This window comes from Geotrypetes seraphini, chromosome 2 (assembly GCF_902459505.1).
Source record: "Geotrypetes seraphini chromosome 2, aGeoSer1.1, whole genome shotgun sequence".
In the NCBI taxonomy this organism is placed as follows: Eukaryota; Metazoa; Chordata; class Amphibia; order Gymnophiona; family Dermophiidae; genus Geotrypetes; species Geotrypetes seraphini.
In genome coordinates, this window is record NC_047085.1 from 480,741,000 (window position 1) to 480,768,346 (window position 27,347).

At 42.9% G+C, this 27,347-nt stretch overlaps 1 protein-coding gene across 4 annotated transcripts in view; it reads left to right on the plus strand.

The window, feature by feature from the left end:
* Nucleotides 1-27,347, plus strand: part of MINDY4 (MINDY lysine 48 deubiquitinase 4) — a 210,635-nt gene that overhangs the window by 108,490 nt on the left and 74,798 nt on the right. For 3 of the 4 annotated variants that reach the window (XM_033931765.1, XM_033931766.1, XM_033931768.1), the window contains exons 10-13: nt 94-198; nt 2,510-2,573; nt 13,530-13,595; nt 16,762-16,829. In XM_033931765.1, the coding sequence (XP_033787656.1) occupies nt 94-198; nt 2,510-2,573; nt 13,530-13,595; nt 16,762-16,829 (303 nt within the window). The remainder of the gene's footprint in view (nt 1-93; nt 199-2,509; nt 2,574-13,529; nt 13,596-16,761; nt 16,830-27,347) is intronic. The other variant, XM_033931767.1, reaches the window with a different exon arrangement.

Genomic DNA, 27,347 nt, shown 5'->3' on the forward strand with positions numbered 1-27,347 from the left:
ATCATACTGGTTTCTGCCACTCTGCAGTGGAAATTTTTGGCTATTTTTGATTTGTCTGAATCTAAATTTGTCATGTTGACTTATATATTTCAGCAGGTGTTTGCAGCCTTCGTGTGCCCAGAGGACAAAATGTCTTCTCATGGCTATTGCAGATATTTTGTGGCGTGCAGGTGACAGGAGCAGTGCAGTTGTGGCACTGTAAGTGAAGCATTTTCTTGTTTGCTTTGTGTTTTATGTAAAATTCAGGTTGATCATTTCTTACTGCAATTGAAGGGCTTATTTCCAAATCACTTTTAGAATGTAGCGGGTTTTGGAAACAAGCCCTTCAATTGTTTTGTCCATGTAAGATGGTCACTTACTTCTTAATCACAGCTTCTGCAATTACACGTTTGGCTACTTTAATATCATAAGCTATTTTGTCCACACGATGAAAGATTGTGAAGGTTAAAACACAATCCACAGAGCACATTCTAAGACAAAGTGCATTGTAATGTCAAGATCAGCAAGCACGCACGTCATTTCCTGTTATGAAAAGGCAGAGGAACTTTACTGAACTCTGATTATTTTTTATACTAAAGAGAGAAAAAGGGTCTTTTGTCATATCACAATTGCCCCTTTCACAGTTTTATTAATGATGCTCTTATTTAAAAATTAAGTTGAAATAACCACCTGATCAATTTATTATTAAATTGCCACTCCCCACCCATTGCAATTAAGTTTTAAATACAGTAGCTCCTGGATGATGGTTAATAATGAGGCTTGTCCACAGGGAGAATCTAAAGCTTTTTCTTTTGAAGTTTTTCTGGCTGCTGTACACAAATTACTGAATCCAGGAGATACTACTTTACAAGGCACTCATTTTAGTGTAAACAGCTGAATTTATTGCTTTTGAACTCAGTAAGGCAGCACCAATGGAGAGGTGTATATCATTGAATATACAGTGAAACCTCGGTTTACGAGTAACGCAGTTTGCGAGTGTTTTGCAAGACGAGCAAAACACTCACAAATCTTGCCTCGCACACCAAGCATTGACTGGATATGCGAGCCCCTACTCCCGAGAACCAGCATTGCCTATCCGCTCGCCCAAACCCTTACCACGATCGGGCACTGGCACGCAGCACCAACCCACAGGACATGCTGGTGTCGAAAGAGCCTGCCGGTGATCTCTGCTGGGCCTTGATTATCTGTGCATGCTCAAGGCCTTTTGGCTCCTGCTCTCTCCGAAATTCTCATGTACCTAAAGCCCTTCCCACAGGAGAGACCTAAGGCAACTGGAACAATTCCGGTTGGCCCAGGTGCCTAAGGCCCCTCCTGTGGGCGGGGCCTTTGGAGCCTGGCCCAATCAGACCCTAAGGTTTGCCATTTGGCAGATGGCAGGCCTGCCGGGCGGACGGGCTTGGGATCTGTCTGTCCGGCCAACTTCTTTTAGGTAAAGGAGGGTCACGGGGTCGGCGGATGGGGGGGTTCAGGGAGGGTGCATCGTTGGGGCATTGGGGGGGTGCATCGTTGCATGCATTGGGGGGGTGCATCGTTGTCAGGAGGGCCTGGGATTTTAGTGGGTGTAGGGGGGTCGCCAGGACAGGAGGGGTTGGGCTCCCTCCTGCCTGATCCGATCAGGAGTGGGGGCTGCCACCAATAAATAAAGCATACTATCTACCTTTCTCTAAAAAGAATTCCACACTTAATGATATACCTTTCGGTGAGAAACTGGTTACTGAACACGAGCTACAAAATCTTTCAGCGGTTTTGGAAAATTATTTTTCGGATGTCAAGGAGAAAGCTATCTTATCTTGATGGTTAATTTCATCTTTGAACAAGACCTCAATGCTATTATGAAATTGTTCTTCAGAAATTCTGGAACTCTTTTTGTGGTCAATGCTTATAGTTATATCCTCATGTAACTAAAACTACACAGGATAGACAAAGACAGTTTCTTGCTATGAGAGATGAAATGAAGGGGTTGGGTGCTACTTTTATGTTGGCCTACCCCTGTAAATGCATTGTTAAATATTTGGGTTTAAAATATGTTTTCTTTATTCCTGATCATGTAAGATCTTTTTGGGACCTTAAGGGTTAATCAGTGGTGAGGGTAGAAGCTCCTAAATGTGAAGACCAAGGGTTGTTAGTCGTATATTAGCCTTTGCTTTGAATAGTATTGTTATAATTTTTTCCCTTTAATTTCTATTTCTCTCTCTCATTAAGTATTGTGGTCTAAGGAAGAGTTAGATTCCATTTTTTTCCCTTTAAATATTGTTTCCTGAAGGGATGTTTAAGTTTGGATATGACTCTGAATTTCTGTTTATTGTGTATGAAATGAGTTTATTTTATTTTTAAAGAATCTGTCTTGGCATTTCTGAATTGATGCACATTCATTGAGAGGCTCATCCGGTTTTCTTTTGAGGTTTAGAGATCACTTTTGACTTTGTCCTGAGAGTCTAGAGTAGGAGGATATATTTTTATTTATTATTCCTTTACTTTTATGTCACTTTCTCCTTCAATCCCTTTTCAGGTGTTCAGGGAGGAAGCAGTTCTGTCCTGCAGGAAAGTACAAAGCTGATGGAATCTCAGAAACGGTATGCATTATACCAGTTCAAGTACAAATCTCCATGTATTTTGTGATCCTTTAAAATGTCTATCTATTCTGAATTACAAACTTGCATTTTTATTCTGTTGCATACGATGTGTAATGTATCATGCCATAAGTGGAAACATATTTTCCACTGAGTTAAACTTTACTGTGCTGGGAGCTAAGATTATTGATAAGAAGGCTGTTCACCCTATAGGAGGGACCTTAGGCATTTGAGTCAATCAGAAAGGGGAAGGCCTGCCATTTTGGAGTGGTGGGTCTTCCGGCGTAGGGTATAAGCATCCCTTCAGCTGGACATTCAACTACAGAGGTACAGGGGTGGGGTGGTGGTTTAGGAGGTGTTGGAGGATCTTAGGGTACTGGAGAGCCCATAGGTTTGGTAAAGTGGGTCACTGCTTTTTTTTTTTTTTTTTTTGGGGGGGGGGGAATTTCCGGGAGGATGAAGGCAGAAAGTGCCTGGAAATTTTTTGGTGGAGAGGGGGGAGTCAGAGGTTCCTGCAGGAGGGAGTAGGCATCCCTCTTGCTGGGAGAATTCATGGGGGGGAGGGCTGCCACAACCGCTTAGCTAATCGCAGAAGGGGATTCCCTTGCCATGATCAGCTCAGCAGCTGCAACTATTTGAAATATAGGCCAGCATTTCAGGCATCTGCCGCAGCCTTAGGGAGATGCCTAGGGCTGCTTAAGCTTGCCGAAGGCCACTTCCGAGCGAAACCACATCCATGCCCAGCCTTGGGCAAGCTTGTGTCCCGACTCCTCTCCCTCAACCGTGACAAATGCCTTCAGTGTAAGGGTTCTGCCTTGGGTTTGTTTGTTTTTAAATTTGCATTCTGATTGGTTGCTAGACAGTGATAGGATGCCTACCACTGCCTAAAATCAGAACACCCATTTATAGAATCTGCCCTAAAGAGTTTGAAAATGGGCCATATTGAACTGGGGGGGTTCCAGAGAAAAAAGCCCTTTCAAAAATGATCCTTACCATTGCTATGGGAGAAAGAATTCCCTGCTTCTGTAACAGAGAAAAATGGAATGAAACTTGGCATAAGGGAAAAAAACAGTTAAAAAACATATTATACATATATCTTCTAGATTGTTAAGATCAGAGTCTGCCATGAGGTTATCGACTTGGTGAAATCCATTACAAAATAACACAAATAGCAGCCATTTCTGTGGCGGGTCCTCTGAAATGGAATTCCTTACCAGGATATTTGAGATTATGCAAAGATAAGATGTCCTTTAGAAAACAACTAAAACCATATTTGTTTGTGAAAGCTTTTTATTAGGTAGTGGTATTTTAGATTTGATAATCTGTTATATCTAAATTTTTATTAGTTATATGCCAGTCTTAGTAGAAGTGTGATGAGTTGAGAGGATTTGGTAGGAAAATGCCATTATTGACTATGTCTGTTTATACATGATTATGTATCAAGAAAGGTATTGCTACCAGAAGCAAGGAGGTTATCCTCCCGCTGTATAGGGCGATGGTGCGACCTCATCTGGAGTACTGCGTTCAATACTGGTCGCCGTACCTTAAGAAGGATATGGCGATACTGGAGAGGGACCAGAGAAAAGCAACAAAAATGATAAAGGGCATGGAGAACCTTTCGTGTGCTGAGAGACTAGACAGGCTGGGGCTCTTTTCCCTGGAGAAGCGGAGGCTTAGAGGGGATATGATAGAAACTTACAAGATCATGAAAGGTAGAGAGGGACAGATTCTTCAGACTGGCAGGGGCAACAAAACTAGAGGGCATTCGTAAAAATTGAAGAGAGACAGATTCAGAACAAATGCCAGGAAGTTCTTCTTCACTCAGAGGGTGGTGGACACCTGGAATGAACTTCCGGAGGAGGTCGTAAAGCAGAGCACGATTTTGGGTTTCAAAATGGGACTGGACAAATTCCTGAAGGAAAAGGGGATGGAAGGGTATAATTAGAGGAGTACTATACAGTACAAATGCTTTAGAGTAATAGATCACTTACAGGTCATTGACCTAGGGGGCCGCCGTGGGAGCGGACTGCTGGGCATGATGGACCTGTGGTCTGACTCAGCAGAGGCGATTCTTATGTTCTTAGGCATTAAGCAGAGAAGAAATTTTAAAAATAAATAAATACTAAGGGCAGCAGATTAGTGCGCGCTAACCTTGCGCTATGCGGCTAGAACTAACGCCAGCTCAATGCTGGTGTTAGCATCGAGTGCATGCAGCATTGTAGCGCGCGCTATTCCATGCATTAATGCCCTAACGCAGCTTAGTAAAAGGAGCTCTAAGTTTGAAAATGGGCCAGATCAGACTAGTGTTTCCAGATGAATAAGCCCTCACCCCCAAATGCATTTCTATACAGTTCTATGTGAAATGGAGTTCCAACTAGAGAATGACATGGTGACTGTTATCCGTGGCTAGCCGCGGGTAACCCGCTGAAATGGAGATGAAAAAACCCTAGTCGCTACAGGGACAAGGCCATTCACCGCCCCGTGGAGTGGTAAAAGGCCTTGTCCCCGCAGTTAATTGAGGGAACGCACACAAAATACTTTAAAATCCGATCGCGCAGTCCGAGCATCTCCCTCCCTCCCTTGCCTTTACCTTTGCTGGTGATTTTCTTCTTAACAAGCAGCCGGAGCATTTCCTGAAGTCACATGCGGCTGGCTGGCTGCCTGAAACTTCTCCTCTAACGCAACTGGAAACAGGAAGTTGCGTCAGAGCAGAGGAGAAGTTTCAGGCAGCCAGCCAGCCGCACGTGACTTCAGGAAATGCTCCGGCTGTTAAGAGGAAAATCGTCAGCGAAGGTAAAGGCAAGGGAAGGAGGGAGATGCATGGACCGTGGCGGGCTGCTGCTGGGGACAGAGGATCCAGCTGAAATGAACCTTTTTTTTAAAAAATATATTAGTTTCCCATAGAGTTTGGGGGGGGGAAGGACACCAAAGCAAAGTGGCTGAGAAGTAGGAAAGAGAATGGGCAGAAGGACAGGTAGATGAGCCAGATGCTGGAAGCTGGGGGAGAAAGAGGGAAAGAAGCTAGATGAGGTTGGAGAGGAGAGAGATACATTGGTGTGGAAGAGGAAGAGAGGGGAAATCTGGACACAGGAAGGTAACAAAAACAGAGGGGAAATTATGTGCATTGAGGCATAGGGACAGAGACATAAAGGGGAGATACATGGGGATGGTATATTGACACAGGGTGGGCAATGCCGGACACAGGAGGGAGTATACAGATAAAGAGGGGAGATATTAGAAATGGGGAAAATAGGAACACAGAAGGGAGATGGTTTGTGCGGATGGGATCAGATAGTTTGCGGGGACGGGATGAGGACTAAGCTTGTGAGGACGGGATGGGGACGAGCTCACAGGGACGGGGTGGAGACAGGGACAAACTTTTTCCCCGTTCCAACTTCTGTAGCAAAGAAATAGGGCAAGGCAGTTTATAAAAGGTGGAATGCCCTACTTTCAAACATCCTACACCTCCAACTGCCTCAAGAGACCAAAAACTACTTTGTCGTACGAGCCTTCAACCTGTCCAATTTCCAATATCTACCCCCTGCAACTGCCTCATGACCCTGAAAGCTTCCCCTACAATGGCTCTCACACCTGAAAACTACACTTTCTGACTTCCATACCTCTGAATACTGCCCCCCAAACCTAAACTAATCCCCTGCAACTGTATACCCTACTTAACCTGCTCCCATCCATAAAACTCTCTTATAAACTGTTCCTCTTCAAAACTACTGCCAACTGCCCTACAAGTTTGCAAACTGTCGTGCCCACCCCTCAAAAACCCTACAGACTAATTTACACCCAGCTGACACAACACTCCAAAAACTATTCCTCTCAAATGTCCCACCTCAAAAACTATTCCCCCACAACTACCTCTACATCAGTGGTCTCAAACTCAAACCCTTTGCAGGGCCACATTTTGGATTTGTAGGTACTTGGAGGGCCTCAGAAAAAAAGAGTTAATGTCTTATTAAAGAAATGACAATTTTGCATGAGGTAGAACTCTATAGTTTATAAATCTTTCTTTTTGGCTAAGTCTTAATAATAATATTGTAATTTATAGCTAAAGAGACATATGATCAAGAAACTGTTTCATTTTACTTTTGTGATTATGATAAACATACTGAGGGCCTCAAAATAGTACCTGGAGAGCCACATGTGGCCCCTGGGCCGCGAGTTTGAGACCACTGCTCTACATGGTGCAATTTAATCCCTCCCCTTCAAACTTGCTACCTCATACATGCACAAAACAGAATTTACATCCATACATACAGACCCCCATAGATGGACACACAAAGTTAATCTGTCTTATCTCTCCTTATACTCCTCCCCGGAAGGGTTACCAGATTGGTTCATGCAAAACAGAGGACACGTGGCCCGCTCCATTCCACCTCCAGTTCCATCCTGTTCTACCCTCAGCCCTGCCCCGTTCCATCTCCAGCCCCACTCCCATACAAACCTCGTCTCTTCTTCCCTGAGTCTGAGCAGGTGCAAATGCAGCGGGATGTCACACGCCTGCGTGCATGCATGTGATGTGTCATTTCCACACATGCTCGGTGCCTCTCCAGATGTGGCCCTGAGCTCGGGGCCTTCCAAAACCTGGATAAACTGCCAGGTTTTGGAAATCCATCCGGGCACCCAGACAGTCCTCTAAAAAGAGGACATAACCGGGTTTTCCCGGATATCTGGTTACCTTACTTCCCGGGAACTCCATTCATCGGGCAAGTCTCTCTTATCTATACCCTTTTCCTCTAGTGCCAACTCCAGTCTACATTCCTTCTCTTTTGCTACATCATACGCCTGGAACAGAGTGCCTGAGTCAGTACATCAAGCTCCATTTGTGACAATATTCAAATCTAGGCTAAAAGCCCACTTTTTCAAGGTTGCTTTTAACTTCTAACCCCCGCGTGAACGGACTGCTGGACGCAATGGATCATTGGTCTGACCCAGCAGCGGCATATCTTATGTTCTTATGTTCACGTGCTTGTAAAACACCCATGCCTGAGAAACTCCCTCCCTACTTGTTCTGTTTGACTGAATTGTAAGCTCTACTGAGTAGGGACTGTCTTTTGAATGTTTTAATGTACAGAGCTGTGCACGTCTAGCAGCGCCATAGAAATAAGTAGTACCTGTAGCAGTAGTAATATTTCTCTACCCTTTTATTTTATTTTCTTAGTTTTTTCACAATAAAATGAATGACAATGTCAAATATCAGACGATTTTCTTGTTGGTTGCTAAGAAACATCTGTTGCCATCGGCAGGAACAAATTAAGACATTGGCGAACTTTGTGCATACTGTGTGCCCACATGTTTTGGGGACCTTGTGAGACATGCATGGAACTTGCTGAAATGCCAAATTGTCCAGTTCCAGGCTAGAGACTTTTTAGCCAGTCCAGGTTTTGAACTTACATCCCAAAGAAGTGTGGGATTTGTACTCCCTGATCCTATCCATTGAAATCTTTGCTGCAAGTTTTGTAATGCACGAGAATTGGGAGGTAAGAAATCTAGAACTGTTTCAAAATCTCTGGGTGACTTTGCACTTCTGTACTGAAGAGGTTAGGATAGCCAACTGTCTGGCTTTTTTTCACAAGTTAGCAGAATGTTACCCTAATATCCAGTGGTAATATGCCTAGATATTTCTCTTACTCAAAACATTCTATCTTAAGTTTTCTAGTCTTCCCTCACCCACGTGAGTGTGTGTGTGTCCTGTCTGCCTCCAGTGTAACTAGCAGGGATGTCTATGTTGCCATTCTTCTAAGAATAATGCCAGACAGATGTCCTTGTCTTCTTTTTTTCTGTTCATATGTTGGATGTTTGGAAAATAAATGTAAGATGGACATCTGTTTTGGATGTTATGAGCTGGATGTTTCTCTTCTAAATTGGTTTTGCTTTTGAAAATTCTCTGTGGTAGGGTTACCAGATGTCTGGGAAAGCCCGGACATGTCCTCTTTTTAGAGGACTGTCCAGGTGCCCGGAGGGATTTTCAAAACCCGGCAGTTTGTCCAGGTTTTGGAAGTCTCTGAGCTCGAGGCCGCATCTAGAGGCCCTCTGCACGTGCGCAGATGTCAACATGATGATATCATATGCAAGCGCAGACCTCAGGGAAGGAGGCAGGAGGTTCATGTGGTAGCAGGGCTGGGAGACAGAATGTGGTGAGGCTGCAGCTGAACAGGACGGGGCCAGATGTCCTCTTTTTTTAAAAAAAAAATAGGAAATCTAGCAGCCCTACTCTGTGGTATTTGGCCAGTGAAAAGGCAGTGGAGGCAGAGGATTGGAAGGCATCGTTGGGATAGAAGGAAATGATCTGGAGGATGTTTCTGTGCTGTTAAAGTGAATTTTATGCAACTAGTGGGAGATTTGGACCTTTATGTGATGAACCCTTATCGTATAAGAATTGTCAGTTTATTCTCTTGGGTGGGGGGGGGGGCGGGGGCAGATCCTTCAAATGGCCTAGTGGGATAACTAATAAGCACCGCAAAATAATAGTAATTGTTACTAATTATTAGTCAATGGGTGTTCCATCAGAGGCCAAAAAGCAATTATTAATAAAAAAAAAGCCTCAAACCTAAGTAAAAGCTAAACTACTATTTCAATTTATAAGTTGTCCTCAGTAATATCATTGGTGTATTTAGAAGTGACTCCGAGCTGGAACTTGAACTGTATCAGCAGCACTGAGCTCTCATTTGATATAACACAATATCTAGTGGATTTCTTTTTGAAGATAAGAGGTACTTTTATATAAGATACGCATTTTAGCCTATTTTTGAATAGTATACCTGTAAAAAATATATTTGAATATTGCACTTTAGGTGGAATGGAGTAATTTTGAGAACTGATGATGTTTTGAGAGGTCCACTTCCTGAACTATTACATGGACCTGCCTCTTTGGGTTTTTTTTTGTACTGAGGTCTTTTTTTCTAGTACCCTTTTGTCTGATGACATTTTGGTGGTGTGAAAAGGTTTAGTGTTAATTTGGGGTGGTTTTCTCTCTACTCTCAATGTTTTTGTTTTAGTCCTACAGCTAATCAGTCATAAACAAAAACTTTATAAAATAATTCAAAAGTTTAAAGTACAGGATCTCAGCGTTCAACTCCGCCCTCCTTTTTTAGAAAAAAAAAAAATCTGTTTAGGGTTTAAATTCCACTGAACCTATACAATTATTGGTCCTGCGATCACAATAGGTGGAGAAAAGGACCCATAACTAAAACATTAAATTGGTAAAAAAACTCTGTTTAAAATTTCCAAAGCAAAATCCAGAAATGGTTCTTTGCCGAAAGTCAGAAAACTCAAAACACAAAGGGCTCCTTTTACTAAGCTGCGATAGCGGTTTTAGCGCGTGCTGAATTGCCCCGCACGCTAGACCTTAACACCAGCATTGAGCTGGTGTAAGTTCTAGCCACGTAGCACGGGTTTAGCGTGCGCTGAAATCCTGCGTGCGCTAAAAACACTATTGCAGCTTAGTAAAAGGAGCCCAGAGCTTGCCAGCCAGTCTTCAGTTATGTGTCTTTATGTATAATAATGATCAAAATTGCAACTATACAGTAATAAAATAGAGCAGATATGTGCCACTATCTCATATTAATGCATAATTTTGAAACTTCCTGCAAGGGCTCCTTGTTTTGCTTCAGGTTACAAAAAGAGGAACACGTTCACATCATACCGAGACAAGCTATTTCCAAGATGGTTCCCTTTATACTAGATGCCATCATTCAAAACCACCAATCAGCAAACAGGAGCTCCTGAAACAAAAAAAATGTAATCTATCCAATATCAAAATTTAATTAAAATAATTCCATTCAACATGTTAGTTAAGTCCATATGGCTCAACCGTTTTCAGCAAAGAGATCCATGTGTCTCACATGGCATAGCTTGCAAGTATAGTACACTAGATAAATCACACTGGAAGATTGAAAGTTAGTTGCATATTTTCAAGGCAACAGTCATTCTGTTTGAAAGTCTACAATTGTGGGATGCCTTGGGCCTCAGAAGAAATCAAACAGTGGCCATGTTTGCTATGACCTTATTTCAATACTCTTATCATAATTGCTTAAATGCAAGATAAAAATGAGTGGTTAGTATTCTCCAATTTTTCCTAATAAGACATGATGGTATATTTCAATAAAGAATCCTTTTTAGCTGGTTTAGCTATATCTTGTAATATAACTCAAAATAATAATAAAATGATCTGTTACAAACATCCTTTAGCATCTGTCTAGAATAAATTTTGACTGACAACTTTTACGCTAACAAAATAAAACCCATACAATAAAGAAAAATGTACCCTGCAATAATGCAAAATGTGAGCAATGAGGTAGGCTAGATTTCACATCTATAGGATGCATACTGTCATAGTGCAAAATAGTATTTCTGTAGGTTTCTCATAAACTGGTAGTATTATTTGTCAATTCTGGCAATCAATTCTCGTGTTCAGGAATGCGGTAGTGGTATCATCAAATTTAATTGTGGGATGGTAGTAATTCATTTAACTCACTATTTAAAACCTTTCCATAAAACAAAAATATCATAAATGTGTATGTGCCATACCAGCACAAACACACAAAAATTTTGACGAATAGATACATCTTTAAAGAGAAGACCGCACCTTCAAAAAAATATAAACAGGATTGAGTAGATGATAGAGACATTTAAATAGCTCCTTAGCATAAACTCACAAGGAAGTGATCTCTTTCAGTTGAAAGAAAGCTCTGGAATGAGGGGGCATAGGATGAAGGTAAAAGGGGATAGACTCTGGAGTAACCTAAGGAAATACTGCTTCATGGAAAGCGTGGAGAAACCATGGAGGTGGTAGAGACGAAGACATCTCAATTCAAGACAGCTTGGGACAAGTACATAGGATTTCTAAGTGAGCAGAAGGAATAGTAGATGGTATGGATGGGCAGACTGGATAAACCATATGGGGCTCATAATCGAAAGAGAAAAACGTCCAAAAACCGGCCTAAGTCGGCATTTGGACAAACATTTCTCAAAAACGTCCAAGCACCGATAATAAAACCGGGTTTTGGACGTATTTTAAAACGACCTAGGCCTTCATAGTGCCGCTCAACGTCCAAAGCTAAACGGGGCGTTTCGGGAGGCGTGTCGAGGGCGAGAGTTGGGCGGGATGTGGGCTGGCTTAGACTTAGTCATACAGCATGTATAACCGAAAGTTTAACAACAGAGCCTAGACAAAACTTGGACGTTGTGACTTAGACCATGTAAAACATGGACTAAGTCACAAAAACCCACCTAAACTCACCAGATAAGCACTGCAAACACATAACACAGATCCCCACACACTACCCCAGTGATCACCAACGCCCCTCCCACCCCCATAAAAATTTTATTCACAACTTTAAATTTCAGCCTCCAGACCACCATCACCTGGCCGCCTGGCATAGGAAAGCCTAGTCGTCCATCACAGAAGCAGCTTAAGTTGTCTTGGGGGTGGGTTAGGGACCCATAGAGAGGAGGACCCATGCCCATAAGCCCCTGTAATCACTGCATTGATACTGAAACATGTGCACTGCCCTATACACCCCCAAAACCCTTTTTTTACTGGCATATAAGTGGCTCCTGCAGCCATATGGGCTATTGGGGTGGTCCAGGGGATTCTGGAGGTGGTTTGGGGGGCTCACCGTCACCTATAAAGGAGCTGTAGTGAGGAGAAGCCATGGCATCCTTTTTGTGAAGTTCACAGTGCTGCCCTGTAAGGTACCCCACTATTTAGGTGGCATGTCTGGGTGTGCAGTCCATCACTTTGCAGACCCCTCCCACGTCCAACAGGGCTTGCTCTAGGTGTTTTGGACTTGGACAGAAAGTTGGACGGAAATGTGGTATAAAGATGGACGATTTAGTGGCTTGGGCGATCAGATCGGCAGGACATATAATTAGACGATTTTTGAAAGAAAAAAAAGTTGGACGTATCTTTCGAAAATGTGTCTTAGGCTCTTTTTAACTTTGGACGATTTGCGAGATGGACGTAAACGGACTTAGACATCCCTTTTGATTATGCCCCTCCACGGTCTTTCTATGTAAAATCTGCCACAAACACGCTTGCTAGAGCAGGGGTAATTGATTGTAACGTGATCAAATTTGAATTAATAATTGGAATAAAAACACTAATCAAATCGACTGCATTAGCATTATTTTCTTTCAAAAGGGCAACTATGATAAAATGAGGAAATTGGTAAAGAAAAAGCTTAAAAAATGAGCAGCTACAGAGCTTTTAGTAAGTATAGTCCTAAATGTGATAGCCTGCCACTGCAAACCTCTACTTGTAGTTTTTCTGATTCCGCCAGTCTACTCCCTTGGCTACTTGTACAGTATAGAAGGAATACTAGAACCCATATAGTGACTTATATTATTTTTTCTTTCTTCTTCTCTTCATCATCCTTGCATAGTAAAACTTTCTGGTTCTCTTTCACACCACCTTTTCTGTCAAGTATGCATGTGATTCCCAAGATAGACGATTTCCATTTGGCCTGTGCTCCTGCTGTGATCAATGGCACAAAGCTAGCACTCTTCAGTCCTTCTGTCATCTGTAGCAGTGTACCTTTGCTCCTTGTTGCCCACTTAGAACCGACAGTATTGACTGCTGATTCTTCTCAGCAGCTTGATAGTGAAATGTCTTCTGGGGCAAGACTGAGAACATCTCAAGGGAAAAAGTCATAGGGCTCCTTTAAATCACGCGCTAAAAACGGTAGCGCACCTTAGTAAAAGGAGCCCATAGTAAATAGTCTGGCATTGTGCTTTGTTTCATTGGGTCAAAAAGGGATATTATTTCCATTATTTATTTATTTGAACACGTTCTCAGCTAGTTTTGGATAGCATATGTTGAGCTGACATCCAGAGAAGCTTGACTGATGTAGTGATGTCTACGTTTCACAACAGAACTGTGGTAACGTTTTTGGTTCTAGCTTATGGTAGGATTTTCTACAATTCATTTGGAATGTCTTCTTTCAGCTGCTGCTGCACACGTTCACTAATTTTGAAGATATGACTGTTTTCCTTCAGCAGTGCATTCATCAGGTACGGAAAAGTATAATCTAGAATTTTTTGTGTTAAAGTTCTTTTTGACATTTGGTACAAATCCATAGAAACTGAAAGCCAAAATTAGATGGATAGGAAGAATTTGTCTTTTATAAACCAACAACAGTTGTGTAAAAGTTATACTTTAACTACAAGAACTGTCTTATCAATACATTTGCTAACGTTTGTTTAATTATCACTGCTAGACTTGTAACAAAACATAAATATATTTACACTTATTCACAAAGCAAAGTATCACCTAACTTTCAGTTCTTTCCTTGCCTGGAACTTCTATACAGGGCAAGATTAATTCGTCGAGGGCCCTTAGGCACACAAGTATACTGGGCCCCACTGCCCCGCCCCACCACACCATGCCCTGCCCCCATGTATTTACTTCTTTATTTCCACTTTATTTTTTTATTTTAAAATTCAAAATCAAAGATTACCATACCAGTGCCAGTGTACAGTTTTTCTTTTCTGTAACCTCTGAACAAAACTCCCCTTCCTTCCTAGAGGAAGAGATCTTCAGCTGGCAGGGCTTTGAGAAGCCCACCAATTTATATTTTGCATTTGGGTAGGAGGCATGGGGCATAGCGGGAAGAAAATTTAGTGCCCATCATTTTATTGGACTAATACATTTCTTTCTTAGCTTTCAGAGGTTAAAACCTCTTTCTTCAGATCAGTAAACTATACTGCTGTTACAGTATCCCTGTCCTGACCTGAGGAAAGGAGTTATGGTCTCTGAATTTGTAAAAAATGTATTAAAATTAGTTCAATAAACAGTATCATCATTTCAATTTTCTATTAATAAACAATTATCAACTCAGCTACAATAATACCTTATCCTAAAGCAAAAATAAATAAATAAAACAAATAGAAATTTATTTCTACCTTTGTTGTCTGGTTTCTGCTTTCCTCATCTTCTCATCATTCTCTTCCTTCCATGCACTGTCTGCCCCTTCCAGAAAATATTTGTCTCCCTCTGCCATCTCTGCTCCTGCCCCCTCCCCCCCCCCCCTCGGTCTGGCATCCATCACCTTCCCTCTGTTCCCTCCATAGTCTGGCATCTCTCTCCTTCCATCTCTTCTTCCCTCCCCCCCCTGTGGTTTTTTTTTAGCATGTCTCTTTTCATTTCCTTCACTCGGATGTGATATCTCTGTGTCCTTCCCCGTTCTTTGGCATCTCTCTCCCCTTTCCTTTCCTCCTTTCCTTTTCTTCTCTGGTCTTCCTTCTCTATTTTCTTCCTCTATCTAAATTAAATTCTTTCTTACTATTCAGCCCTCAGTTTCCCTCTTTTTACTGTGTCTACTCACAGCTTGCCACCCCTTTCCTTCACTCCTCCACTATCTCACTGTGTGGCGCGGTGGTTGAAGCTACAGCCTCAGCACCCTGGGGTTGTGGGTTCAAACCCTGCGCTGCTCCTTGTGACCCTGGGCAAGTCATTTAATCCTCCATAGCCCCAGGTACGTTAGATAGATTGTGAGCCCACCAGGACAGATAGGGAAAATGCTTGAGTACCTGATTGTAAAACCGCTTAGAAAACCTTAGAACCGGGAAGTGGCTCATGGGAGCGTGAGAGCCACAGAAGGTGAAGCGGGGTTGTGACTGTTCGGCATTTCCCTGAAGAAGCGGATAACGAAACGGGGCCCTGTTGGAAATGGGCATTTGAAGAAGACGCTGCAGTTCTAGTTTGACCACTTTTCTATATTAAGCATTGGCTTCATTTTGGCGATTTTTTTTCTGCTTCAAAACAAGTCCAGCACTAGGATACTTTAAAAAGATAAGTAGGCATGGTTTTTTTCGAGCATTTGTCAAAATTTAATGTGGAAAGCTGCGCTATAGACACTTTATGAGACTTTGGATTATGCACTTTATATGATCAATTGCCTTTCGTAGATAGTTGCCCTTTGGAGTTTTTTAGAGTGAGGATGTGTCTCCCTGCTTCAAAATTTGTGTAATATTGAAGCAGGAAAGTCTATGTGGAGAGATTGTTTTTTCAACTCCTATTACACCTTGAGGTCTTTTTTCCAATTTTTAGTACATAGTGCTGTGAATAATATTGGATGTTTTTTTTTGTTATTGAGTTGATTATGTATTAGCATCCTCACTTGAGTTTGTTGTTCTTTTGTAAAAATATTAGATATTAAAACATCATCTATTTTATAAAATAAAATATCACTTTAAGGCAGGGGTGTCAAAGTCCCTCCTCGAGGGCCGGAATCCAGTCGGGTTTTCTGGATTTCCCCAATGAATATGCTGCAGATTCATTGGGGAAATCCTGAAAACCCGACTGGATTCTGGCCCTCGAGGACCGACTTTGACACCTGTGCTTTAAGGCAAATATGATTAGGTTTTGAATATTTTGCTATGTGTATGTCACAAAATGGATTAAGAGCCTGATTCATACAAGTATCTCTCCAATTCTGGGCATATGGAAAAAATACTGAATCAGGCTGTAAATATAAATAAAAAAATGGTAATTTTATTAAATTTAACACATGGCTGGTTAATCTAATATACAAATGTGGCCTATATTTTCCTATATTATTAGAGAGGCCTTAGTAGGTTAGCATCATGAATCACTGTTATACTGTGCCTTAAATCAGTGCTTTTTAAACCTCTCCTAGACATACACCTTGCTAGTTCAGATTTCAGGATCACCAAATATGCATGAGACATTTACATAGCATGGGTCTTTGCTGTTTTTAGATCTATCTCACGCATATTCATTGTTGTAATCCTGAAAACCCAAATGACTAGGTATGCTTCAGGTAAGAAACACTGATATAGTATCACATTAATTTGTCATAAAGAGTGCAATGCAGTTTCTTTCAAAATAAATTGCATTTGCTTTGTTCTTTATAGCTATACACTCATGATCAGATATCTTATTTCCTTACAAATGATAACCAAAAATATTGCGCTATACTTTGTTATGTAATCAAGGATCACTTGCCTTTGTTTTTATCCTTTGTAAATTCTGGGATTTCTTGTTGGTACTTTAATCTCCTATGTTCCTTATGTCATTGTTGATAATCTACCTTTTGGCTCTAACTACACATCATAGTTCATGTAAACTGAACGTGTCAGTGCCACAGTACCCTTCCAGTTGCGGTAAATGTAAAGTTCAAATGAACGCAGAAGTAAGCAGTGGTTATTTTTGCAGTTTGAAGCTGGTCCTTTTGGGTGCATCCTTCTTACATTGTCTGCCATCTTTTCAAGAACCATCGAATTGTGAGTATGTTCAACTTACTTAATTTGGTATGCTTCAAGTGGAAAGCTTTATAGTATCATAGTAATATAGTAAATGATGGAAGATAAAGACCTGAATGGTCCATCCAGTCTGCCCAACCATATATGCGCACTAAAAACTGGTACTGTAAAAATACAATCCCCGCCAAATAAATCTGAACCAACAATGGTATGAGAGAATGCACCACCAGCTAAATCCTACAAACAAGATATGTAAGGAAATTTAAAAAAAATCAAGAAAATCAATCAAACTGAAGACACTATTCAGTACGAGCCTGTATGAACCTTTGGGTTGACCAATGGCTCCGGGCAAGTATTTATTGAAGTGACAAGCACTTTAGATTGAGATCTAAATAAATCCTGCCCCGTACATCATCATGCCGTTTATATCAGTGTTTTTCAACCGCTGTTCCGCGGCACACTTGCCTGGTGTGCCGCAGGGCCGCCATCAGGGCAGTACTACCAGTCCTGCATTCAGGGGCCCGGAGCTGACAGGGGGCCCGGGCTCCCCCAGGGTCCTAGGCAGTGTTCTAAGGCAGGGGCGCCAGTAGCTCGCCAAGGCAAAGTGAGTCAATCACCCAGGACTCACTTTGTCTTGGCGATCTAATCTATCGAGCCGATAAGTCTTCTTCTCCTCGACGTCAATTCTGCAGTCGGAGAGGAAGTTCGGGCCAGCCAATCGCTGCCTGGCTGGGCGGAACTTCCTCTCCGATTGCAGAATTGACGTCAGGGAGAGCATGCGTCGGCGTCGGCTTTGGGGCCTGTTATCCATTGGTGGGTCCTGTTCCCCGATGGCAGTGGCAGTGGCTTGGGGAACGGCAGGGAGAAAGATAGAAAGGGGGCAGGCAGGGAAACAGAAGGAAAGAAGAGAAACAGAAAAAAAGAAAGAAAGGTCAGGGAGAGAGGAAGAAAAAGTTGGGGGAGGGAATGAGGTGTGGAGGAGAGAAAGCATATAGTGGAAAGTCTGCAGTTAAATGTGCCCACAGATTTTTTCCCAGTGCAGACAGTCTGAAATCTACATGCTTTAAATATTTGAACTAGCTTTATAGTTCTGTGATGGACAATTCTATAACTGGCTGCTTGCAGTTACATACCCCATCCACACATTAATGTACAACACTCGTACTAGCACTTATTTATGTGAGTGTACAATGCCTGTGTGGCAGGGAAGCATGGCACCTAAGCCCTAATCCATAATTGCGCACATATGTAACATGTCACAAAAATGCAAATGGGTGGGCAAGGAGTAGAGCGTTCATGTATGCACATACAGAGAGATATAACAAGAATTACAGGTGTATATGGAGCTCGAACAAGGAAAGAGACCACTCACAAATGCTTAACCACAAAATTGATATAAAAAATATGAATGTGTATAAAAAAAATATAAAATGTATAAAATAATAAATATAAATAAAATATATATAAGGCATGGCATATTACATTACATTACATTAAGGATTTCTATTCCGCCATTACCTTGCGGTTCAAGGCGGCTTACAAAAGATTTATAAACGGGGGTTACAATGGGAGAACGATTGATTTACTAGAGTGGTAAAGAGTAGATCTTCATATATAACATAAAAGACAAAAAACCAACAGCACATACTTCAAATCACAATGTCGCCCCCACAAATTTCATAGAAAAGCAGTATGATCAATCTCCTGGTTTATATCAAAAAGTTTTACAGTGTTCAGATCAAAAAACAATTTTTGTTCTTGCAACAGATGGCAATCAATATTTCCTTTATGCAGGATATAGACAAAAGACATGACACACAAACTTTTTGATTTTTGAAAATATGACCTACAATTTGGCAATATGCTACTAAAGGCTTGCATTCATTTTTTTTTTAAACATTTGTGTTCAGCCAAATGTTTCTATAGTTTTACACTTGTTTTCACAATTATAAACTAACCCCCTCTTCTACAAAGCCGTGCTAGCAGCTGCCGCACGCTAACAGCCCCGAAGCCCATAGAGCTTTGTAGAAGAGGGGGAAAGTTACAAGGACAAAGAATTTGTATACATCTTATTAGTAGAAAAAACTGCAATATAGTAATTAAAGAGCTAATGGGTGAAAATTTGTCTTTTATCATTTGTTTGCAAGATATACAATTTCCACATTTAAAAATATCCAGTAGCTGTTAAATCTCTCCTCCTCTATGGTAGAACTGAAGAGGTCAATTAATTCTATCCCCTTGTGAGTGCTATCAACAACCTTTTGCCCTGAAAATCATCCACATTCTGGACAATATGCTTGTGGGTTTTTTTTTTAATGATCTTAAGGTCGGAAACTAAATATGAAAACTGAAGTGTATAAGCCTTTCCTTACAAATGTGCTCTATTAATAGTCTTAGGGCTCCTTTTACAAAGGTGTGCTAGCAGTTTTAGTGCACGCTAGCCGCTACTGCCTCCTTTTAAGCAGGCGGTAGTTTTCAGGTAGCGCGCACTATAGCACACACTAATCGTGTGCGTGCGCTAAAAACGCTAGCACACTTTCGTAAAAGGAGCCCTTAGTTGTGATATATCTTAGTGATGCATTTATCTGGATACTTTTTTCCTTATATCTATTATACGTCGTGTGCTTTTGTTTCTCATTCAGTTTGTATAATGCATAGTCTTCTCAATTTCAAAAATTGGCTTATTGATTGGTTTTCTTTTAAACAATGAATATGATGGTTTTTATAATGCAGCAATTTGTTCCTATTGGTTGATTTTCTAAAAACTGAACTTTTCAGAATGAGCAGCTTTCTTTTTGACGAGTATATTTAAATGGAGATTTCTGTTTCATTATACTTCATTTGGGATTTGGCCTTAGGTATTTGGGCCAATCTGAGCCTTAGGCCTGTGGGAGTGCATCCCATCCTATGGGAGAGGCCTTAGGTATCTGGGCTAATCAGGGCCTTTGGCCCCTCTGTGGTGCATCTCAGGATGCACTGGGAAGGAGAAGGCCCTCTATTTTGGAGAGGGGGTATCGAGGTGGTGTATTGGTGGTTCGAGAGGTGTAGGGTTGGGATGTTGAGGATTTGAGGGGGCCTGGCAGCAGAAGGGAGTGGGCATCTCTTTTACTGATTTTGGGAGAGGGGAGGAGTGCTGGGGATGAAAGGCAGGAGGGAGTAGGCATCTCTCCTGCTGATCTTGGGGGTGTGTGTTGGGAGGTCCTCTGCTGCAGCCGGCTCAGCTGATCGCAGCAGGGGAATTTTCCCCCAATCAGCTGACCTGACAGGACTCCCTAAAGCTGTGGTTTCGGGGGAGGGGGGGATCCTGCTAGCTCAGCTAATCAGGGGGGAAATTTCCCTGCCACGATCAGCTCAGATGGCTGGACGTCAACTTTTACTGTTGGGAAATGTAGGCCAGCATTTTGTAGGCCTACATTTCAGGCATCTGTCCCTCGCCTACAGAGACGCATAGGGACACTTAAACACGTCTAAGGCCACTTCCGGGCGAAACCACCTTGGGCATGTTTAAGTGTCCCTACATATCTACCTAGACCCATGACAGACACTTACAATGTGGGTGTCTTTCCTTGCCTGCGTTTTTTTTTGTTTTTTTATTTTAAACATATGTGCTGATTGACAACCAGATGGCAGTAGGACACTTACCACCGCCTAAAATCAGGACGCATAGTTAAATCAGGCCCTTTGGGCCATATTCTATAAACGACATCATACGTTAGGTGGTGATAGGTGCCTTACCACTGCCTAACTTAATTGTTTTAATTGGTGCAGTAATTGACCATGCCATTTAAAACCAATTAAAAGCTTGTTAAAACAAGTAGATGCTGCTATCACATCTACAGCAGGATTCTTAATGGCGCCTTACGCCTAAGTGGGTGTGGTTAGGAGTGGAGTGGAACTTAAGGTGCAGTTAGGTGCGATTCACTTAAGAACTTAGGCATCTGCAATGTAGGTCAGTAAAATCCTATGTTTTCTTGTAGGCGCCATTGGAAGTGATTCTTTAAACGGCGCCTAAGCATGATTGACAAGCAGTTTTGTAGGCAGCTGCTGATTCAGGTGCCGTTTACAGCAGTGGTTCCCAACCCTGTCCTGGAGGACCACCAGCCAGTCGGGATTTTGGGATAACCCTAATGAATATTAATGAGAGAGATTTGCATATAATGGAGGTGAGAGGCATGCAAATCTGCTGCAAGCATAGTCATTAGGGCTATCCTGAAAACCTGACTGGCTGGTGGTCCTCCAGGATAGGGTTGAGAACCACTGAGTTACAGAATCTGGCCCTGTGTATATTTACAGAGACTCCGAAATTCTGACATATTGTCGTATCACTTGAATGGCGTTATTTTACTGTGTTTTAGCTCGAGCATTTTTAATGTGCAAAAATTCTAAGGTAGTAATGCTAAAATGTTAGTAACATCAACATAGCTTAAGATAATTATGTGTTGTTTAATCGTAATATGTAATTGTGATCACTAAATAAGTATGTGAAATTTCACATTAAAATTCAAATCGGTTGCTGAGAAAGCTGCAAAAAAAACCCCCAAAACCCTCAACAGTAGGGGATTATTTTTTTTTCTCATCTTATGTATATCTATCTACGTGCAGAGGCACACGCACACGTAGGGGTTGGAAACAATTCTGTGATCCATGCTCTACATGCTTTTTCTACTTGTTATCTGATTGCAGCAATAACAGTATGCACCATTTGCTACAAGATTGCACTAATGTGCACTGATCTGTTGCGTACAGAAAATAGGCAGAAGGCAAATTGTGTGAAAATACTAACCAAATGATTTAGTCAGTTACATATACTATGCAAAGTCATAATGTAAACCACACTGAGCTCTCTTTTGCAGGGATGATAAGGTATATCAAATGAAGGATTAGATTAGATTAGAACCCCATTTAGTAAAGGCATTCTAATCATCTTATGTTTCTCAAGATAAAATAGTGTGACCTACCCTTACTGGAAATTCTGCCATTTTATTGCTGCTGCAAACATTTGTGATTGACCTTTGTTTACATATTTCACATAGTTCTGTGAGTTCAGAGAGAAGAGCACAATGTTGCACAGAATCTTAATTGGAAGAAATAGAAGAAAAAATAACCAATAAGGTAAAATCGGGGGACAAGGCATTTTTTTGTTATGTTGGTGATAGGTGGCAGTGCAAACGTGACATTGTGAGACTTAAGGGTGAAGGGGAGCAATAGGTAGAAGTTGAGGATAAAACAAAATTGCTTAATAAATATTTCAGTTCTATGGTCAAATATGGAAGGCCGGAGTAGGACTGCAGAAAATAAATGCTAATAGGAATGGATGTGTGATAAACTTCTGATTTTCAGGACACTGTATTAATGAGTAGCTACATCCCAGGGTACTGATGGAATTTAGAAAAGGTTTTGCTGTCTGACCTTTTCGATGCTTCTATAGAGTTTGGAGTGGTCCTAGAAGACTGAAGAAGCATGGATGTGGTCCCTTTACACAAAAACAAAATATAGGCGGGTCAATTTGGCCTCTGTGGTGAGTAAATTAATGAAAACGCTTCTTAAAATAGAGAATAGTGCTCTGGAACCCAGTGGATTACAGGACCCAAGGCAGCATGGTTTTACATTGGGGTGCAAAAACCCAAGCTACAGTATACAGGGTGAAGTATTACTTTGTACGAAAGAAGAGCGGGACTTGGAGGTGATCATATCTGATGATCTTAAGTTAACCAAACAGATAGAAATGTGATGACGAAAAGCCAGGATACTTTGGTGCATAGGGAGATAAAAGGCCAGTAGGGAAAGGTGGTGATAGTGGCTCAGTATAAGTCCACCTTCAGAAAGATATAGATAGGATGGAGTCGGTCCAGAGGGATAGCTATTAAAAGGGTAAGCGGTCTTCATCATAAAGTATACGAGGACAGACTTAAAGATCTGACTATGGGCTAGATTCACTAAGAACAACGATTGTATCCCAACCACTTTGCATCCCGATTATTCCCCGACCCGATTCACTAACCTTTGTGCCGATCAACCTCCGATCTGATATGCACATGCAAATGAGGGGGAATGGCATGCAAATGTAGGCAGGAAGCGATTCACTAAAAAAATGAGGTACACCGACTGGGCTAGCCATTCAAAAAAAAAAGTGACTGCTGAGGACCAGTCGCTCAGGTCATTTCCGACTGCCTTCTCTCTGCCACCCTGCTCTCTGCCCTGATTCTCCACTCTTGCTGCCCTTCTCTCTGCCCCGACTCACCGTCCTGCTCTCTGCCCTGATTCTCCTGCCCTTCCCCGCAGTGCAAGCCCGTGGTTTTAACCAGCGGATTTAAAGCGGGTTAAAACCGCAGGCTTGCAAAGTAAAAATGTGTGAACAATTGCCAAAAAAATAATGTAAAAAAAAGTTTCCAGCTCTGCCGGGCACAGTGGGCCAATGCATGCGCAGACCATCTACAAGCAAAGAAGATGGTCTGCGCATGCGTCGGGATTGCTGGAGAATGATCCGTGCGGTCGGTTGGGGGCGTGATTCCGATCACCCTCATTTGCAAGAGGACGCTTCGTGAATAAGCCCCATGGCCACGGATTGGATCGGTTCACTCACTGATCGGATCAGATCTATAGGCTTAGTGAATCCTGGAAGAAAGGCAGGCCGTCATCTACTATGTTATGTTCCTATAGCTTTATCACTTGTTTAGTGCAAAATTATCAGCCATTTTAAGGGAAAACATAGATTTTGGTGGTGCTTCTATTCATTGGCTTTGAGTGACCCCAGGATGGGTCTAAAAATTATACAAAAATATTTTGTGATCAAGCACATACAAATTAATGGGAAAAACTTCAATTAGTAAAGTTTCTCAAACTTTAGATTTTTCTGGACAACACTATTGTCGAGATCCCCTGGCAAAGATAGGCGCCAGAAATGTAAGTCATGGTTTTCCGGCATTGGCTACGACTACTTTGACTTTTGGTGGCCGAAAGTGCCTACTTAGGCACAACTCCGATGCCTTTTATTTAGGTGCTAATAGGCGCTCCAATCCTACTGTTTTTTGCCATTTCTAACGGCATTCTTCAATTAACTTAGGCTTCAGTAGGGCCTTAGCGCACACTAGTGAATCAACTCCTTACATGGTAAATATGAACTCTTTTTAAAATTTTTAAATTGTTTCATGATTACAGAAAATCAGAAACAAGCAAAATAACAATTGAAAAGTCAATCTTGTGCATGCCCTAAAAACGCTAACGCACCTTAGTAAAAGGAGCCCAAACAGTTCCCAGAATAGGTAAACATCTACAGGGGAATCGTAACAAGAAAGTAGAACCCTATTAAAATCACCTGTGGTTTAAGTGCCAAGAAGGCTTTATGTCTCAGCTGAGTTGAATGTACCACATCTGGGAAAAGCTGAAGTTTTTGACCACAAAAAGGTACTTCTACGACATAATTTTTATCCTTTTCAGAAATAAATGAAACCAGAAGGGTTGCCCTATTAGAAAAACTGTCTTGCGAAGTTTCCAAGAAGGCTGTGAGATCACTGCTCTCAACTCTTTCTAAAACATCTAGGTTTCCCTCCGTTCCATCAGTTTCAGGATATTCCTACACAGATAATATAATGTTGAGGAACCAATTTCACTAGCATTCAGTGGCGTACCTAGGGGGGGGCGGGGGGGGCGGGCCGCCCCGGGTACCAGCCCTAAGGGGGTGTTCCCGGCCTTGCCGTTCAGTCCCCCGCCACCCCCGAAGGACCGCTCGCCCCCCTGGCCTCCCCGCACCACCTATGAACAGCCGCAGCAGGATCGCGAAGTCAGCGTCAGCATCCCTGCGCTGCTTCCTACGACGCGATCCCGCCCCTCCTCTGACGTCAGAGGAGGGGCGGGACCGTGGCGCAGGAAGCAGCAGGGATCGCTGACGCTGACTTCGCGATCCTGCTGCGGCTGTTCATAGGTGGTGCGGGGAGGCCAGGGGGGCGAGCGGTCCTTCGGGGGTGGCGGGGGACTGAACGGCAAGGCCGGGAACACCCCCTTAGGGCTGGTACCCGACGCTGACTTCGCGATCCTGCTGCGGCTGTTCATAGGTGGTGCGGGGAGGCCAGGGGGGCGAGCGGTCCTTCGGGGTGGGTCGGGGCATCAGGCCTTCAGGGTGGGGCGGGCGGGCAGGCAAGCAGGCTTTCAAGGGGGAGGGGGGTGACAGGCAGGCAGGCAGGCCTTCAAGGGGGGACAGGCCTTCGGGGGGGGGGGGGTGCAGACATTCAAGGGGTGCAGGCCTTCAAGGGGGGCAGGCAGGCCTTCAGGGGGGTGCAGACCTTCGGGGGGGGGTGTAGGCCTTTGGGGGGGTGCAGACCTTCAAGGGGGTGCAGGCCTTCAAGGGGGGAAAGGCAGGCAGGCCTTCAAGGGGGGGTGCAGGCCTTCAAGGGGGGGTGCAGGCCTTCAAGGGGGGTGCAGGCCTTCAAGGGGGGAAAGGCAGGCAGGCCTTCAAGGGGGGGGACAGGCCTACAAGGGGGGGGGACAGGCCTACAAGGGGGGGGACAGGCCTACAAGGGGGGGGACAGGCCTTCAAGAGGGGGTGCAGGCCTTCAAGGGGGGGTGCAGGCCTTCAAGGGGGGTGCAGGCCTTCAAGGGGGAGACAGGCCTTCAAGGGGGGGAAAGGCAGGCAGGCAGGCCTTAAAGGGGGGACAGGCCTACAAGGGGGTGGGACAGGCCTTCAAGGGGGGGACAGGCCTTCGGGGGGGTGCAGACCTTCAAGGGAGTGCAGGCCTTCGGGGGGGGGGGTGCAGTCCTTCAGGGGTGGGGTTTAGGCCTTCAGAGGGGGACAGACCTTCGGGTGGGAGGTAAAGTCCTTCGGGGGGTGCAGGTCTTCAGGGGTGGGGTGTAGCCCTTCGGAGGGGGGACAGACCTTCGGGGGAGGGGGGTCCTGGTGTAAAAGTACACAGAGGGAGAGAGGGAAGGGGGGGTTCAAAGATACATGCATATGCCAGACTTTGGGGGTTAGAAATAATGGGTCAAATAATGGGTCTAAAAACAGAGGAGTGGGAGAGAGATGGTGCATAATGGGATTTAGGGAGGGAAGGAACAGAAAGGGAGAGAACTTGGAAACAGGGGATGGTGTGGAGGGGGGATAGAGATACTGGATAGGAGGATAGTTGGGAACAGAAAGGGAGAGATGGTGGATCCTGGGGTGGTGGGGAGTTGAGAAAAGGTGAATCTGTGGATGGAGACAAAAAAAAGGAAAGATGCCAGATCTCCGGGAGAGGGAAGGGAAACGGAAGGGGAGAACAGAGATGGCAGACGGATGGTTAGCACGGAGAAAGGAGACCCTGGCAAGCAAGACAACAAGAGCCTGGGACCAACAAGATTTGAATATTGATCAGAGAACAAAAGGTAGAAAAAATAATTTTATTTTCTGTTTTGTGATTACAATATGTTAGATTTGAAAAGTGTACATGAGACAGCTTGAAATGGGAACTTTTCTATTTTTGTGAATGGCAAGGCTGAGTTCAGTTAAAATATATGCTTTATAAGAAAATATAATAATGTGTTTTATAAAGTTTATAAGCATTGCTGGCATACTCGGTGAGGTGTTCCTAGTGTTGGTGGTGGTGGTAGCATGTCAGTGTGTTGAGAGGAAGAGGTAGTCTGGGAAATTCTGCTGAGCAAACTCTGGGCCCATTTCCACCCCCAGTTAGTCCACTCCACTCAACTGGTTCACACACTGAGTGGGTCTTTGGGTGTTATTTCTGGGTAGTTGTTTTAGAATCTCTTCCAGTGGTTTGTCAGTATCTCCTTCTGGTCCAAGGAAGGAAACTTTGTCAACCTTAGCATTGAGCTTCAGAATATGTTTGTAACAGCGCTGCTTGTGTGGCATTAGGCTATGTAGTGATCGAAAGAAAAAAACAGACCTTTGCACATTTTTGCACTATATGGTGGGTGTATGAGGAGATTCATTTCCTGCACAGTTAAGTCCATTTTTTCTACTGAATAATAGTATAGGTACAATGAAAGTAAATAGCAAAAATGTTTGAGTAGATAATTAAGGAAATCTTTTTCATATTGCTTGCTTATGGACTGGGAAAAAAGACTGTTCAAGCAAATGTCTCCAGAACTGCTTTAATGGAAAAATGTGATTTTTTTTTTTTTAAGTACTTTGTGAAATTTATTGTTGTTGTGAAATTTATTGTTATACTTTGTTTAAACTTAAAAAGCGGTGTCATTAACAGTGAATCTAATCGAAAAATCGATTCAACAGGGTGAATCGGATCGAATGAAATATTTTTCTCTGAATCGGGCAGCACTATTGGCTACCATGAGAATGGGCTACTGGGCATGATGGACCATTGGTGTGACCCAGTTAGGCTATTCTTATGTTATGTTCTCATCTGTAGGGGCCTTTGTTTTCACTTCTTATTTTAATGTATTTTTTTCCTGGGAACTTATTAGTGTTTTTTTATAATGGGAACAAAAATGGAAGAGAATTAATGTGTGTGGAATGGGGGGGGGGTAACTAATTTCTTCAGCTAAATAATTCAATCCACTTCAAACAGACATAGGAGAACTCACGCACCATTC